The following is an 18,717-nucleotide window of genomic DNA, read 5'->3' on the forward strand; positions in this document are numbered from 1 at the left end:
CCTGATGTGAATGGTACTACATCAAATGCAAGAATGTTATTAATATTTTCCAGAATCAGACAAATAGGGTGCCTATCTCTGTGGAGAGAATATACATTCCATTTCCAGCTGCACGGAAACTTCCATAAATAGGTGGCATACATACGTGAACTGTGTCTGGTTTGCTTACTCTTAAGCACAGTAATAATTTTCACAAGTGTTAAGATACCTGGCTAACCAAAAAAAAAGTACAGTAGAAACCCGGTTTGCGGTCACCTCAGTAATCCAGACACCTCACAATTGTGGGCACATTTTCAGTCTCTTTCATTGTCAATGTTAAAAGATAGGCTGTCGGCTTCAGTAAACCGGGCACCTCACTATTCAGGACAATGGTCATTGACTGCGGCCGCTACAGCACCATCCTCCGCTTCAAACGCGGTACAAACACCCCCCTCCACTACTAACCTGTACAGTACACAGTGCGCTAGGCCTCGGGCTTCTTGCCCTGTTTCCTCGACGCTGCTGCTGTGGGCAGAGTGAGCTCCGGGTTGGGCATGTGCAGCGCAGGGAGTGTTGGGATAGCGGAAGCAGCGCGAGTGGCAAGTTGACTTCGCCCGGCGCCTGCAGCCTAACCTGAGCTCCTGCGGCCAATTCTTGGTAAGTGCTGTAAAAGTGCCACATGGAAAGAGTTGTCATTACATGAGATCGTGGACTTAATCAAACACAGTAAGGGCAAAAGTCATAGACAGTTAGCTGTGAGCTATGGCATTGGCAGAACACAAGTTATCTTCAAAAGGAAGGCTGAATTCTCAAAAGGAAGGCTGAATATATGACAGCTTTTGTTTTAAGCGTGACAATGCCTTTATTTTAATGAGATTGCAAACTATGGTTGTTGAATGTTCATCACCTTCGCCCATTACCAATGCCCTTAACATTACATCAGTGACCTGAATCACCTGATCTGTTTCAGTAAACAGGTCACCTCACTAAGTAGGTCACTTTTGCCTAGTCACTTGTGTGACCGGATTAGTGAAGTTCTACTGTACCTTGAAGAGAGTTCAAAGAATCAACTCTGGTGATTCTGATACAGTAGTTGTGAAGAGAGATTCAAAAAATGTAACATCTTTGTAGAGAAAACCACACTAGAACAGGATAAGATTCACATGTTTGAAACAATTGGAATTGCATCTAGAGTAAATGAAGAAAAACTAAATTCAACACGTGGCAAATTGTAAGGCGGACTAAAAATGGGAAGACTTGTTCCCCTCTCACAAGCTTGTACATTTATTTTAATACAGTCAGCAAAATCAGTTAATTCTGTATCAATTAACTTCTTTGTAGGAGCTGGGTGAATATTAGGTTAAGAATGTGATTAAGATATAGCAATAAGTATAAGCAGAGATAATAGGATACTCTAAATTTCAAAGATCATTTTAGCAGCAGTCTGATTTGAGTGACAGTTGAGTTGAAAGGTTGTGATTTTTTTTAATTAAAAAGAATCCAATAAAAACATGGATTACTAAATGATCCACAGAATGACCGAGGCTACGTATGACACATTGCGATTGTGGATTATCATCCTGCTCTGTGTTCTCCGGCTGGCCTTAATTCGTCAACATTTACAAGCGTACTTGAATTTAGCACAGAAGTGTGTGGAACAGATGAAGAAGGAGGCAGGACGAATCAGTACCAAAGATCTGCAAAAAATGGTAAGAGAGTAAGAAAGGAAATGTAGTGCTGGTGACTGCAGAATATTAAGATGAGGGGGAAAGCCAGAAATTGTGTAAACCAATGAGATGTGAGAATAAAATAAAGCATGTTCATACCATTACTGGGGATAGATAGAGGATAATGATTTTGAGACATTTGAGATGGGGAGGAAGTGGACATATTAGTACTGCATAAGTATTGTTTAGCTCGGGTATCAGTTATGTTTGGTTCATTTACAATAATTTTTGCCTCTGGGTCAAGATTGTGGTACAAGTTCTGCTTCAGGTATGGAACTCATATTCCAGAGGAGTACTGGGGAGCGCTGTATTCTCAGAGGTTCAATTTTTTGAATAAAACTTTTGAACTGCCTGGGCATTAAATGATCAAAAAGAAAATAGTATTTTTCATTATGTCAAGGAGGCTAGTTAATAGCCTGGTTGTGCAGAGTAGCTGTCTCTTACTTACCAAAAAACATCTTGACAATAAAGTGCTTTGAGAATATCCCAACTTCAGTTGCAGTCAGTCAGCAAACCTAATGGTGGGAGGACATTGGGAAAATGACCATGTTTTCAGTATTTTCAAATTCAATTTTAGTTCTGTAACAATTTCCAATAATGAGAGGTAAATTTAACACATATTCGTGTTGTACAAGCATTTAAAATAAGCAAATGGAAGTGGATAATATTTTAATATATACTGATTAGTGGGAAGAGTAGGAAATTAAATATGTGAATAACAATATGTTTAACTTACCCAGTTTTGTTAGATATTCTTTAGAAAGTCTTAAACTTTGTTTTTAATTAAAAAGGCACATCAAGTAACTTTTATTGTTTTCCCCCCGCCTGCAGGTTGCTCGAGTTTTCTATTATCTTTGTGTGATTGCAGTTCAGTATGTGGCACCTGTCATAATGCTTCTGCATACAACGCTGCTTTTGAAAACTCTGGGTAAGTATGAATGCGCGGGGTAATGAAACTTGGTTGTCCATAGCTGGTTTTGGCGCTTTAATATTCTTATGATGACTAGAAGCTTGATAGCTAACTCAACCATTGATGGAAATAATAAAATTGGCACACATAGACCTTCCTACCTGTTGCTTATAATAATCCTTGGATACACAGGGTGGCAGGACAAGCTGATAGAGCTGTTGGAAAGCATATGGGATCCCTGACTTTAAAAAAGAGGCATAGAGTACAAAAGCAAGGAAATTTTCCTAAACCTTTATAAGTTACTGGCTAGGTCTCAGCTAGAGTATTGTGTATTGTGTCCAATTCTAGGCACCACACTTTAGGAAGAATATCAAGGCCCTGGAGAGGGTGCAGAGGAGATTTACCAGAATGGTCCCAGTAATAAGGGTCCAGTGATGAGGGACTTTTGTTATGTGGAGAGACGAGAGAAGTTGGAATTGTTCTCCTCACAGCAGAGAAGGTTAAGGGGAGATTTAAAAGAGGTGTTCAAAATTATGATGGGTTTTGATAGAGTAGATGGGGATAAACTGTTTTCACTGGCAGGTTCGGTCAGTAACCAGGAGACCTAGATTTAAGATAATTGGCAAAATTATTTTACACAGAGTTGTTACTGGAATGCACTGCCTGAAAGGATGGTGGAAACAGATTCAATAACACCTTCAAAAGGGAATTGGATGGGTACTTGAAATGGCAAAATTGCAAGGATATGGGGAAAGAGCGGGGGAGTGGGACTGATTGGGTAGCTCTTCCAAAGAACCCGCACAGGCACGGTGGGTCAATTGGTCACCTTCTGTGCTGTAATATTCTATGATTTGTACATTTATTCAGAGATACCAATGGTGACGTAAAGCTATCGTGGCTTCGCAGACAAATTGTCGCTGTGCCTTTTTGTGATTTTACTATGTTTTAAACACTCATTAATACAGTAATTAATTTATTCTTTGTGGTAAATTGGAAAATTTGGGCAAAATATTCTCATTGCTCTTAGCATATAAGAGTGCCCTCTGTTGGCTGGTGACTTGTCAGTTTTGCTGGGACTCGCAATAACTTTCGATGCTGTTTAACAAACAATAATAATAATCCTTGCGTTTGATTTAGTCCCTTATCATGTCTTTGAGATGTCTCAATGCGCTTCACAGAATATACTGTAAAGTGAATTGACTGTATTTTGTTGGTGAATTAATTGCCTGAGCTTGACTTTATAGTCTCTAATAATATTTCTTGCATCTACTTCAGTTATCAGGCGAGGCTAGAGAAGCTAGGATTATTCTCCTTGGAATAGAGAACGTTTAAGAGAAGACTTAGTAGAAGTTTTCAAAATTATCAGGGGATTTGATAGAGTGAATAAGGAGAAACTGTTTCCACTGGCGCAAGGGTTGGTAACCCGAGGGCACCAATTTAAAATAGATGTTAAAAGAAACAAAGGGGAGGTGAGGAGAAATTTTTTCACACAGTAAGTTGTTCGGATCTGAAATGCATTGCCTGAAAGGGCAGTTGAAGCCGATTTTGTAACAACTTTTAAGAGAGAAGTAGATAATTATTTGGGGAGAACAAGTTTGCAGGGCTATGGGGAGAGAGGGGGGGAATGAGACTGATTTGGATAGGTCTTTTCAAAGAGCCGACACAGACAGAATGGCCTCCTTATGTGCTGTATAAATCTGTGATCTGATAAAGCACCATATGTCGTTGAGACGTCTTGCAGGATATACTGTAAAGCAGTGTGACTGTATTTTGTGTGTGCAACTATCTTCTTTTTAATAGTGCCATGGGGTCTTTCACGTCCACCTGGACAGGCAAACGAGATATTGGTTTAATGTCTCATCCAAAGCTTGGCACCTCTGACAATTCAGCACCCTCAGCACTCCATTGAAGTGTCATCTTATACTATATTAGTTCCAAGGCCCAATGTGGGTCTTGAACCGACAACCCTCTGACTCAGAGGCAATAGTGCTACCAACTGAGCCAGGACGCAGTGTTGCTGTCCTTCAAAAATTGTACAATTTGATGAATTACAAAAAAAATTCCAGTAACACGATTAATGTTTAAAACCATACTAGTTGATAACAGGAAAAACCAACAGGTATGTAATTGTTCCATATCCACAGCTTGGTATGTTTACACCAATGCTGTTGTCCCTCAATTAACTCTTGGCCTTGGCTATTCTGTGGATTCTTTCCACTCAGCTCCTGTTAACCTTGCAAGCCTAAAGTCTAATGGATAGGTGGTCCTAGCTAGACAAGCAGTGAGAAATGATTTAGACAGTGCTCTCGTTGGCAAGCTATGTGTTTTTAGCTGGTCATCTGTTCCTAAACTCTTAAGTATTCCAACCCACACATTGGAGTCCCCAAGCCTTGACTCTTGCCAAACTGCACCAAGTACTCACTGGATTAGACAAATTAGGAGTGTCTCTCTTGGAAGAAAGTACGCATTCCATTGCAGACGCACAGAAATGTTCATGCGCAATGGCTTACATATGAAGATCTCCGCCTATTTTGGATATTCTAAACATAGTGGTGGGTTTTTGTATGTGTCAGATATCCAACTAACCAAAAAAGATTTATAAAAACGGCATCATAGCCATGGATTGACCAGGATAATATTATAAATGGCCGTTTTCTTTTCCCTTCATTGTTTAAAACTTGAAAGTCAGTAGTTTAATAGATCTAGTATGGATTTTAGTTCTTTTTTTAAAAAAGTTAACATTTTATATCAATTAATTTTAAAAAGGTGTTCTTTTATGTGTGTTTCTTACAATAGGTGACCAGTCCTGGGCTGTGCTCTCAAATTCTTCTGATGTATCTCCTACGGAGACGATTGCAGCAACCAACCTGATCACCTCAGCTCCCCCTACTATTAACGAAAGCAAGAAGCTGACTGTTGCACAGATAACAATGGCTCTGGGTGGCCTGCGGAACGTTTTTACTCCTCTTCTCTTCCGAGGCCTACTCTCCTTCCTTGCTTGGTGGATTGCAGCTTGCCTGTTTACCACAAGTCTTTTTGGTCTTTTCTATCATCAGTACCTAAAAGTCGCATAAGTGACCAGCATAATGTCAAAAACTCTTCCAGATCTAAACCTAAAATTAAAGCCACTTTATTGGGGGGCTGGAACAAAAAGAAAACTTAAACCATTGGGAAAAAGCATATTGCTAAAATGCAGAGCACAGATCAACCTGCTCATTTTAGATGCTTCCTGTGGTCCTCAGGGTGAATAAATGTCTTAATAATTTTAAAATAATGAAAGTTATAACAGGAATAATGTCATGTTTCTAATACCATGGGCAGACCACGTATTACTGGTTTCTGACAGAACTTTGGGATTTCGGGAGGTTAATAACAAATGGTAATTTCCCTAAATGGGTAAACAAGCAGACTGGGGAATAACAGTAAAACTGTGAACAGGATTAAATGATCCTATTGTAAAATTAATTACCATCTTTAGTTTAGTTTGTTTTGCATATAATGTGAAATTACAGTTAGTCAGAATTTAAAATGCATATTATAACTAAACAAAGATAAATTAGAGTAATATTTGCCTCCTTAAATATGTTTAGCTTTGCAATATGCCCACCTTTAAATTCTGGCTAGTATATACAGTTTGATTTGGATCCTATTATTTGCCAGCACATATGCAAGTCAGTACTTTGATCCTGGTTCTTGGGTGGAAAAGAGTAGTCGTGGAAACACTGAGATGATTGCTGGAAAAATGACTCCAGCCTCAAGTGTAAATGGGACCTTAGTCTGCTAACTTACCAGTTCTAACCCATGGAATTTCAAATATGTATTGAGAATTGGCTTTTAAATGCTTATATATTTGTGGACGAAGTGATGTTGAGCAAATCCAGTTTTAACAAAAACATTCTATTGGAGTCTTGACATTAACTGAGCCATATGTGGGGAAAAAAGTGTTTTTTTGTTTGTTGGGCAATCCGGCAATTTTTACTGTGAAGATATCTTTGCAGCTGGAGTATGAATATAGCTACTGTATATTACAGTAAAGTTAATATTTCAGTTCTTTGAGGGAACAAATTGCTTTGATGTGTTGTGGCGTTTGCTGAAAAACAGTTGTCCAGTTGCTTGAGGTTAGACACTTAGAGCATGACATTTTAGTTTTTATTTTAGCTTTGTCCAAAAAGTCCTGGAGTTTAATGGGGCTATAGTTCCCAGAACATCACAACATCTATGGAGAAAGCACATTTCATAATGCACAACACCAATACATGTGCTAGATGCAACAAAAACAATAATTTATCAATAATATCTCCGAAATCCACTTACCTATCAGTTGCTGTTGACTTATTTTATCCCAATGCTGTAAAATCTTGTTTTCCACAATGAAATCTGCTACCAAGTTTTGATTAAACATTCTTGTGGTCAGAAATTCACAACAGTACAAAGCAAACTGTTTTAAATATTATATATATATATATATATATATAAAGATAAGGTAAGGCAGACTTGATTGACAAAAGGTCTCCAGTTATTGAAAATAATGAACTTTTGTAGTAATTGCAGTGGGGTTTGGTCAGTTTAGAAATGCCCATAGTGAACATATAATACCATAAACACTCAACACTAACTTTTTAAAAAAAGCAAACTAGATGTTATTTTCAGGGTAATTTAAGCAATCAACAGCCGTATTAAAAAACACAAGTGATTCAATTTTCTCAGTATTATGTTTCATTTCAGCAGATGGTGTGATTTCAATTTTTTTTACAGCATCCCCAAACAGTAATGTTTTGAGCAAGTTTTGCTTTTTATGCTTTTTTAAAAATTTTGTTTTACTTGTAAATGTGGTGCAGAACAAAAACTAGGCATGTGAACTCATTCAATGCTTTGAGTTTAGGGGGAAAGCGTGCAACTACATTTAACTACATAAACAATTGAAGGAGATACTGCATATCCTTTAGCAGTCTTGAGTTGCAGGTTTTAATCCAGTTTGCCAAGGACATTCAAATAACAAATTCACTTCAAGCTTCCAATAATCCTATTGGATTTTGACATTCATACTGCTGTAGATTTGTGTACAGCATCTCAAGATAGCTAAGGAAAATCTGAAATCCAGGGGAAAATGCAGAATTGTTGCTTTAATATTTTTCCGATGTAAAGAATATTTTTTAGATAGCACAATATCAGTGGGTGGTAACTGTCAAATTTTCAATTTTTAAACAATACTTTCTTTAAGCGATACAATTCCCATCTTATTAACCCATTTACAGTTGTACGTCATAATGGAACATTGTCCAACAAGTAACAATCTGTCACATCGGTTTATCAGTTTGTTTTCACATAATAGCTTTTGAATAGACCAAGGAAGCTGATTTTGTGCCATTTTATAATAAAGCTTGTTTGGGTGTTAAACAAATGATGCCCAGTTGCAATTGTTGCTAAGTTGATGTAGGTGGATGCATGTTGCTAAGCAGATGTCCTTTTTGTGTACTTTAAAAGTATGTTATAATGTCTCCCTCTTTGAATATGACTGATGTACAGACATCATAACTTTGAAGATAGTGTCATAAGTCTTGATGTATTTTTGGCCGTACTTGTCATCAATACAAAATGGCCTGTGATTGTATTGATCTTAAATCTTCATTGTCCTGATTGGTTCTTGTTCCTGTCAATAATAGAAATGGACAAAAAACACTGTAATAGTAAATCCTTTCAATTATTATCAGTGTGCCAGTGCAAAGTTAAACTGATGAGCCTTTTGGATGGATACAGCTTCCTCCTGCTCGTCTGTTCAGATTGTGAATAATTCAATACTGGCAGAGCTTGCAACTGTGAAGGATCTTGCGGTACTTTTAACAGCACCTCTAGCTGAGGAGGCACTGGATGATCATGAAATGGTCAAGCTACCTCATAATAACACCCAGTTCAGTGGTGATGTATGAACAGGAGGAAATTGCCTTTTTAATCAGCCCAGGTCAGCATTGATCTCTACAACTACAGTATTTTAAAATAAGCAAGGCATCAGAGAAAAAAGATAAAATAAAACTAAATGATGCTTTTTGTAAAAGTTCTCCGAGATGCAATCCTTCTCCCCCTACCCCCCCCACTTCCATCAAAATGGCTTTTGTTAAGTCATTTGTGATGGTAAAGTTTCTTGTACACCGTAGCATGCAAAAGTAAAATCTTCTCTGCAACTTGAACTGAGGTGTATTTGCTAAACTCACATGGTTTATAATTAAAACTGCTAACAGATTCATGAGTTTTCTGGTATACAAACGGAGCATTACTTTTGGACAGGTTCATATCTGAATTTGTTCACCTAGTATCCAGGAGATCACAAATGTAAAATTCTGGGAGAGCATTTAAACATTCTTAGTTTTGATTTGTAGGCTTCACATGTTATGTAATCGGGTAACATACGGCAAATCCATTGCCAGTAATAGATGTCCGAGGCCTTTCTAAAGAATTGTACAGTTGCTCTTGATGTTTGGTTAGTGCCATATTGCCCTCCAAGGACTTGTGGCCTTTTTTGTAAATCAATGTTGATTTGAACACAGCACAAAACATTATTTATTTCATATATAGATGGCTCTTTGCTTGGTATGGTAATAAGAAATGTGTTGCAATAAAACCAATCTAAATTGGTCACCTTGGAGACTAACGTAAATGAGTTGCTAAAAACTGATGGCCTTTGAATCTATGTAACAGATACTTAAGTATTATGCTGTAGATCCAACCACAGTGGCAGCAATGAATAATGATCATAATGGTATTGAAGATGGCTGGCTTAATCCACGTTCATCTACCATTTAATTATACAGTATTTGATTGCATGTGACTGATAGTAGGTTAAAGAAAAATTCTCTTGAAATTGTAGTTGAACAAAAGGCTTGAGCATCAATTCACATGGGCAAGATGTACAGTCTTATTTTAATCAGCACAGCTTGCTTTTATTTTCCTTCCTCCAACCTCAAATTCAACTGAAGACATCTTTGTAGAGAATTTCTACATGATTTAGGATGGCTTCTACTTGCTATAATGTGATAATTTTAGTTTTTTATATAAATACGTTTTAGATATTTTAGATAATCTCCCTTTTTCTGTCCCACCCTTTTTCATATCCTAGTGTGAATCACTATCAAATCAAGGTGACTTGAAAGTCTAGTTTCATTGTAACACATAATAAAGCCAAGTTTAAGTATGGTGTAGTTATTTTTAAAATTATATTACCAAAGATTATCTTATGAATCATTTCACTTTTATATGTAAATTATTCTTTCCTGTACATGTGCATGTTTTAGAATGTGATTGGTGAAGTTGTAACAAAGCAAATTTTATGTTTAACAAATTGTATTGAAATAATCTTGTCAGAGTGCAGTGGCAATGCCTATTTCATCCCATGTTTTATCGAATAACTGAAAGATTAGATTGTGTACTTAGAGCATTGATTAAAATATATGGCAAAAAATCTGATATCTTTTGCATACGCAACATATCTGTCATTGAAGAAATCACTAGAGAGCAATGGATATGTTCTTGAATTGTATGTACAATATAAATCTTCAGATGACTATTGTAACTGCTTTCATCTACAGCTTTCAGAAAGTGAAAAGCTTTTACATGACTAAACTCTGAGGTAAAGATATAGTGATCAGGAATGCTTTTCTGAAAGTACAGAAGTGCATAGTGTGTATATGATGATATTTTCAGGTTTTATTTTGGTATCTAATTTTGAAATTCAAGGAGGAGCATAGATTATTATCTCCATATAAATATACAGTCAAACACTACAGAATACAGTGTTGTTCAGAATTTATACAGGAATACAGTACATATTGAATAAATATTCGGGTCATGGACCCGAAACGTTGACTTACTTTCCTTTCTCCATAGATGTTGCCTGACCTCCTGAGTGTTCCCAGCGACCTTTGTTTTTGAATAAATATTCAATAGGTTTAGATTGCGATCAGTTTTTTCAAATCTGTTTAGTGGGAAAGATGATATGACTTGCATGTAACAGTCAGAAATAACTTAAGATGCTCAAGCTAATATATATTAAAATATATATCTCCATTTTATTTTCCATATTATAGAAAGTCCCCATATCCTTTATATAATATAGAGGCGCTGGAGAAGGTGCAGAGGAGATTTACAAGGATGATACCATAACTGCAAGGTTATACCTATCAGGAAAGGCTGAACAGGCTTGGACTCCTCTCTTGAAAAGAGAAGGGTGAGGGGTGACCTCATAGAGGTCTTTAAAATTATGAAAGGCTTTGATAGGGTGGACGTAGAGAAGATGTTTCCATTTGTGGGGGAGACCAAAACCAGGGGCCATCAATAAATAATAGTCACCAATAAATTAAATAGGGAAGTCAGAAAAAACTTCTTTACCCAGAGAGTGGTGAGAATGTGGAACTTACTACCAGAAGGAGTAGTGGAGGCAAATAGCATTGATGCATTTAAGGGGAAGCTAGTTATGTACATGAGGGAGAAATGAATAGAAGGTTATGCTGATAGGCTTAGTTGAGGAAGGGAAGCAGGAGGCTCAAGTGGAGCATAAACACCGACATAGACCAGTTGGTTCTATACCCAGAAATGTCTGTTTCTGTGTTGCATATTCTATGTAATTCTATATAAGGTGGGGCCTGCCCTAACTGACTCCAAGGTGGCAATGTTTGGCAACAGAATTTCATCGAGCCAACCCTCTGCGGCAGTCTCAGTCGTCCAGTTCCTGAGCAAGGGTACTGCTGATGACAGCACAGGCAGTTAGACTCATTGGCAGGATTTGGATGGACAAACTAGTCACTGGGCGCAGGAACTCTTTGCAATCAGCTTCCATTAACCTTGCAAGTTGAAGCCCTAACTGGTAGTGTGGTCCTCACTGGCAAGCAGTGGGAAAATTTGCCAGACAGTGCCCTCAATGGCAAGCTATGTAGTTTTACCTGGATAGACTCCAGCAGTATTCCAAAGTATACTCTGGGCTCCCTAAGCTTTGGCTCTTGCCAACCTGCACCAAATTAGGTAAGTAGGATGTGTCCCTTCAGGGAGAGAGTGCACATTCCATTTCAATAAACATCTCTGGAATTTCCATGTAAAGGTGAGATGTATGAGATTCTTAGTTTGGTTTGGATACTCTTAAGTTTGGTGATGGGTTTCCACAGGTGTCAAGACATCAGGCTGACCAAACCAAATGATTATTAAAGGTCTGTTCTGTCCAATCTGAAAAGTATTCACCAGCTTCTTTATAAATAACAATGCAGTGGCTACAGAGATAAAAGTATTAAAACTTATTGTGGCCAGCCAAATACAATATAATATTTGATGCTGTGACGATTCAAATAGAAAACTTGATGGGTCTTGTGAATGACTAACTAAATTGCACTAAATCCATTATATATTTTGTGCAATAAGCTTTGTGAACCCTTGAATAGAATATCATGGGTACATTTCAAATGCGAGATACATTGTTTTTCATGCAAAACACGCAATGCAGAATTTAAGAACTTATTTTAAAAGGCTAATCTTAGACATTCAACCACTTGTTGAACTAGATGTTCCACCAGAGCTGTAAAAACATGTGTATTTGTAAAGACTACTCCACCACCCCCAACCATGTCTATTACATTTTTAGACTCACTGAGAGGTGCCAACCTCATTTACAGTATTTCCTGATTAATTGCAACTCTGGCCTAAACTGTATCTGGCCTATAAAGAATAGTATTGATAAATAAATGTACCTTGTTCTGACCTAACCATCAACACCGAGGTTGTGTACAACATAAAAAAAAACATTTAAAAAAAATATAAGAGTAATACATTTTCTTCAATGTAAACTTGTTGCCTTGTGAACATCATACAAATTGGTATTGCATTTAAATTTTTAAGAATGTGATTATTGAGGACTATTTAAATTTTGTTCCTCAGACTTTAAAGTTTGCACTTCATTTAGGATAACTTGCTATTCTAGGATTTATTTTATTATGTGCAGGTTTTATGTTCAAAACTATTGATTTATTTTTACATATCTATTGAGTGACGTGCAGTGTGGTCCTGTAAAGATTTTAAGCATTCTATCAAATGCTTGGTAATTTTGTATGTTTAAAACCAATAACAGTGATCAAGATGCAGGGACAATGAATATAACATGACCACCTAAGTTATGAGGTGTATAAGTGAAAAAGGCCATCATGAATTCTTTGTCCATTGTTTTGTATTCTATTCATAATACAGATTTCTAAAGCTAAATAACTGCCATTAAAATGTATTTAACAATGAATGACGTTAAACAATTTGGATGGAAGGAAATGCAGCTTCTTTAGGACATAAGGATTGTTTTGTATCAAAAGTGATAATTCAACAGATCAAATGCAATGGACAAGTTTATTCTCATTAGTGATGAATAAGTATGTTGTCAAGTATAAACTAAGTATGTTACTGCAAGGCCCTTTATTGCACATGGTGAGTTGAGAACATCTGCTCTACAGCTAGCATAAATCATGATGCTATGTGAACAAAGTTTGAATAATTGCATGTGCATTTAGAAATGTATTTAATTCCACAATACATGTGCAAAGAGAGTTATTTGTGGTGTTCTAATGTACTGTGCTGTTAAAGCCATAAAGAACAAGTTGGTGATAAGTTTTTTTACCGAGGCTTTCATTATTAAATATTGGTTTATAGAAAACAAAACTCACCAACCAGAGTTTATTGTTAAATCTATGTGTACAAATGCATTTCAACTTTATTTTTTGATATATTGTCCATAGGAAACAGTTCTCATCAAAAACTGTCAAACAGGTAGCATAGTACTGAGACCGCTTATTTACAATCAGAGGTTACAATTTGAAATATTTCTTCCAGATGCTAGAATATTACCAGGCTTTGTTGATTTTGATAGTTCCCATCTGAGTCATGGGAGTAAGAACTGCCCATCTTGCCACTGTACAATTGTGCTTGTAATCATGGCCTGGAGCAACATTATCAGAAATTTGAGGTTCTGCAGCTCACACCTTTCATTGAGAGCAATAGAGAACACATGCATAGGAGCAGAAACATGTTTAATAGAATAAAATGTTTGTTGCACAGTGACCCTGTGGAGCACTTGATTGTTAACCAGAAGGTTCTAAGATTTTGCCTGCATAACCCTTCATTTAACTCCCATTGCGTTTTAGAATTTAATTTATTTTCATTTGGGACATTGCTATGTGCAAATTGACTGCTACGTTCGCCTGCAAAATACATAATCACTCCATATCAAATTAATTTTTCCAAAATAAGTGAGAGCTCGCGCTGGTCTTTTCAATTTTCAAATAAGTAATTCTGAGTAGGGGTTAACAAGAAGGACATTTCACATTTGGTGCATGACCAAAGGTTCCTACAATATACCCTCACATTTTTCTGCACTGCTGTTTGGCCTGATGCAAGAAAAAAATACTTCTACTCTTAATATTTTTGTGCTTTTAAATACAAAATGTGCAACATGTAATTTGGGTGTGAATGTTGTGTTTTGTCAAACCACCATTAGATTGTGCCTTTTCCTACTTTGACTGCCAGGTGCAACATTGACTATTACAATGTATTTTGATCATATTTTTGGTAATCTGGTTGTGTGAGATTTGTATAATACATGGATATGACCAAACATGCATGTTTTTAAAGAAATCAAAATAACGTACATAGAATGGTGTTGAAAAACTGCTGTTCAAACTTAGCATGTAACTAAATAAAATTATGATACAACCTCTGGTCAATTTTGTTATAAATGCACTTAAGAAGCCACAATTGCTAAGTTAATTTAATATTGTGGTTTACCCTTTTGTTATTGAACATTACTAGCATGTGTGACAGATCGTGAGAGGTTTGGATTACGGAGGCCTTTCAACCCATTTAATCTCATCCTACTGGAATACTAACTCTACCATCTTTGCATTACAAAATAAAACCGCGTTTTAGCAGTTCAACCTCCCTTCCTCGTAACCCATTACGGTTTTTGATTACACTTTGCATAAAGAAAAAATTCCTGGTACCTGTCCTACACTTGTTCTTTATGATCCTAAAACTTTTGTATTTGTGTCCTGATGCTTTGGTCTGACTATCTGAAAATATTTATTTGGATTTACTTTATCTATCCCATTTAATATATTATCTCAGCAAAGTACCCATTGAGATATCTCTTCAAGGCTGAAGCAATCTAGTTTGTCAAGTATTCTTCAGAACCCCTTCCTTTAACACTTAAGAATCAGCTTTGTTGCTTTCCTCTCCACTATCTTTAGGATCCTCAGCAAACCTCTTATTAAAGGGATTGAGAAAGTCAATCCAGAACAAGACTTTCAGATACACCAAAGCAGCAGAATAAGAGGGCACAGTTCAGGGCTGCAACGAAGAGCAATATCGGGAAAGATGCCAGAAATTATTGCCTTTGTTTGGTTCCCAGGAAGGATCATTGAAATCAGGAAACGACTGATTTAAGAAACGGATTGATGCTGTAATGGGAAGACAGTAGGGTGGGTATTCTGGAAACATTAGATCAAATTGGTCTTCATCCAAACCTCATGATGTGGTACATTGTCAAAGCCATCTTGGAGTCTAGGTACAGAATGTCATATGGCTTCCCACTTTCAAATTGGAATATAGGGATAGTTAAAATCTATCCCTACTGATGCCATGTTAGCCATCATTTTTATGTTATTTTCATGCAGAAAATCTTCTATTTTGCATCTAATATTGATTCCTTTAGGGAATAACTCAATAACACCTTGCTAAATCCTTGCAACTATTCAGGCTGTAGACCAGATTTTTTGGTGCTTATATGATTGATTGTATGGCTTTATCAACAAGTAAATGCATATGCCTAAGGTTATGTATGATCCTTGATCTTTTCCATAGTCGGTGGATTCCATCGCTACTGGGCATGGTTGAGCATAAGAACAATAAATCCATAACATTTCCCTCTCCCTCTCCCCTCCCCCCTCACCATCTCCATCTGTCTTCAACTTGGGTCTTAAAACCTCACCTTTAGTCATCCCCTTTCTCCAGCCCCATCCCGGTCCAAAACTCGTCCTATAAAACATTCTGAGACGTTATTCTCTGAAAGGCGCTATATAAATGCAACTAGTTGTTGAAAGGAAAAGGTGTTGTGTCCAACAATCCTCCAGAGAAATTTATTTGTATACTTCATGGCTGTTCATGGGACATTGATGCTGTCTTTACCTCCAAATACAGTCAAATTACAACAACTAGCTGTGAAACTCCTTCAGATGGTTCAATGTCATAACCCTATATAAAATTGACTATAACTAGCGTCGAATACAGAATTAGCAAAATGAATTTGAATTTAGAGATTAGATTATTTGCCACAAAATAAAGACTATATGGAACAAATTCTGAGTAAAAGAAATCAATGCCTTGTAAATTAACTCCCTTTAAACAGTTGGATAAATATCGGTTAGGCACCAAATTGAACTTGATATTTGTGTATATTTCAGTGTTTTAATGTGTGAGCTGAAAGTTCACAAGAAAAACTCAGAGATGGGAGTCTTTTAAACACCAAGGTTTAAAACGGAAATGCCAAGACATAAAGTGAGCACAGAAAGTACTGAAGGTGAATTATCTCTCACTGAAGGTGAGAGAATGTAAAGAATTGGGACACGAGTAAAGATTAAGGAACAAACAAATAGATACTATTTGAGAAAGGCATTCAAAGAGTGGAGAAAAGTAATGAAATTAAAAGTAATTTAGAAACTGGGCATAAATAGCTGCCATTATTTTTCACCAAATTCCTGAAGGTTCACAACCCTGAAGGTTATCGGAAGTACTCGAGCAGCTGTCGAATGTGATGACTGATTAGATAGATATAGGATCAACGTGACACATAGATGTTAACACCTCACATGGCCCAACCTGCTCAGGTGGACAGAGTTGATGTTAAGACATGGTCTGTCGATTGGAATAAGCTAAACAGGCTGAATGATCTTTACCCATTAAATGCTTTCCAATGTTCTGGTTAATGAATTTGATAACCAGAGTTGTTCAATTCAGAGATATTTGGCTCATTATGCTTACACAATCATGCAATCTATTTGGTGAATAATAATAATCCTTGCATTTGTAATAGCGCCTCAAGTCATTGAGACATTTCAAAGCACTTCACAGGATATACTATAAAGTGGATTGATTGTGTTTTGTGAGAGAAATGTGGCAGACAATTGTGCATAGTAATGTCCCACAAACAGCCATGGAGTGAGTGAGCGATCTTACCTGGGACATTTGTTGGCCAGGACACTGGGAGACACTCCCTTCTCTTTTTGAATAGATCTTTAATGTCCCCTGAACAGGCAGGTGGGAACTCGTTTTAATGGCTCATCCGAAGTACAGATATGTATAAATGATTTGACTAAAATGTTTGCATCTATGCACACTCTGCTAACATGAAATTTAGAAAATGATTAGTTTTGTATGTCAGATTAATTAATTTTCTGGCTATGGAGTCTTTTGATAAAACATGAAATTACGTAGATTGCACAGCACAGAAACAGACCATGGAAACAGGCTACCATCGAGTCTGTGATGATGTTTATGCTTCCCTGAGCCTCGACTCCTTCAAATTCTCTCTCCCATACTTTTCTGTTACCTTCTCCCTTGTGCATACATTGAGTTTCCTCTTAAATAGATTGATGTTTTCTGCTTTAATCACAGCTTACAGCAGTGAGTTAGTTCCACATTCTCACTACCATCTGCAGAAAGAGGATCCTCATAAACTCCCTATTAGACCTATTAGAGACTATCTGTATTTATATCCCCTTGTTTTGGACTGACCAACAAGTGGAAATAGCCTATTAATGTCAACTTTATCAAATCCTTTCAGTTTAAATACGTCTATTAGGTGCCCACTCAATCATCTCACCTGCAGCAAGAAAAGCTCTAAACTGCCCAATCTTTCCTGAGAGCTGTATTCACTCATTCCTGCTAAAATTCCAGGCCCTACAATGCCCTCTTTATTCCTTCATTCTTTCACTGGACATGAACATGGCCTTCATTATATATTATATATTAATGACCTGGATTTGCTGACCCACTCTAACATAGTTACGTTTGCAGATGTCATCAAGTTGAAGGGAACTGTAGCATCAGAGGACACAGCAAAGGTCCTACAAAGAGGAGTCCTGTAACTCAATGGTTAGAACACTCGCCTCGCAAGCGAGAGACCTGGTTTCGATTCCCGGCAGGGAAACGTTGGGCAAGTTTCCTTACCCCCCCCGCAGTAAGTAGGAACCCAGTTGTTAGTCGATTAGTGGATTGCTTTTCCAGGGGTAATAATTCCTTCAAAAATTATAATACAACAACAACAACAACAACAAGATTCCATTTATAAAGCGCCTTTCACGTCAGGAGGACGTCCCAAGGCGCTGCACAGTTGGGTCATGACCCGAGCAGGGGGGAAATGGTCAGGGTGAGGGGAGGGAAGGGAGGGAGCGGGGAGGGGGGAAATGGTCAGGGTGAGGGAAGGGAGGGAGCAAGGAGGGGGAAATGGTCAGGGTGAGGGGAGGGAAGGGAGGGAGCGAGGAGGGGGAAGAGAGTCGAGAGGGGAGCTGAAGGCACGGTCAAAGAGAAAGGTTTTGAGACCGGCCTTGAAGGAGGAAAGGGAGGAAGTAAGGCGAAGGCACTGGGGGATGGAGTTCCAGAGCCTGGGGGCTGAGAGGCTGAAGGCCCGACCACCGATGGTAGGGCGGTTGGGGCGGGGGACGTGGAGCAGACCAGAGCCAGAGGAACGGAGGGTACGGGCAGGTAGGTAGGGGGATAGTAGGTTGGAGAGGTAGGAGGGAGCAAGGCCGTGAATGGCCTTGTAGGTGAGGATGAGGATCTTGAAATCAATCCTCTGGGGGATGGGGAGCCAGTGGAGGCGAGCGAGGGTGGGAGTGATGTGGTCGCGAAGCCTGGTGCGGGACAGTACACGAGCTGCAGAGTTCTGAATGACCTGCAGCTTGTGGAGGGAGGTGGCGGGAAGGCCGGCGAGGAGAGAGTTCCCATAGTCCAGCCTTGAGGTGACAAAGGCGTGGACCAGGGTTTCAGCAGCGTGAGGGGTGAGGTAGTGCCGTAGTCTGGCGATGTTCCGAT

General features: G+C 38.0%; 1 protein-coding gene across 2 annotated transcripts in view; it reads left to right on the forward strand.

Annotated features, from left to right (window-relative positions):
• The window catches only part of tmem161b (transmembrane protein 161B), a 49,257-nt gene extending 40,402 nt beyond the window's left edge, over positions 1-8,855 (forward strand). For both annotated transcript variants that reach the window (XM_042334450.1, XM_007899737.2), the window contains exons 10-12: positions 1,514-1,688; positions 2,538-2,634; positions 5,413-8,855. In XM_042334450.1, coding sequence (XP_042190384.1) covers positions 1,514-1,688; positions 2,538-2,634; positions 5,413-5,690 — 550 coding nt within the window. In that variant the 3' untranslated portion in view covers positions 5,691-8,855. The remainder of the gene's footprint in view (positions 1-1,513; positions 1,689-2,537; positions 2,635-5,412) is intronic.
• Positions 8,856-18,717: the final 9,862 nt, after the last annotated feature.

The sequence above is a fragment of the Callorhinchus milii genome, unplaced genomic scaffold (genome assembly GCF_018977255.1).
Source record: "Callorhinchus milii isolate IMCB2004 unplaced genomic scaffold, IMCB_Cmil_1.0 Scaffold1, whole genome shotgun sequence".
NCBI classification, from domain to species: Eukaryota; Metazoa; Chordata; class Chondrichthyes; order Chimaeriformes; family Callorhinchidae; genus Callorhinchus; species Callorhinchus milii.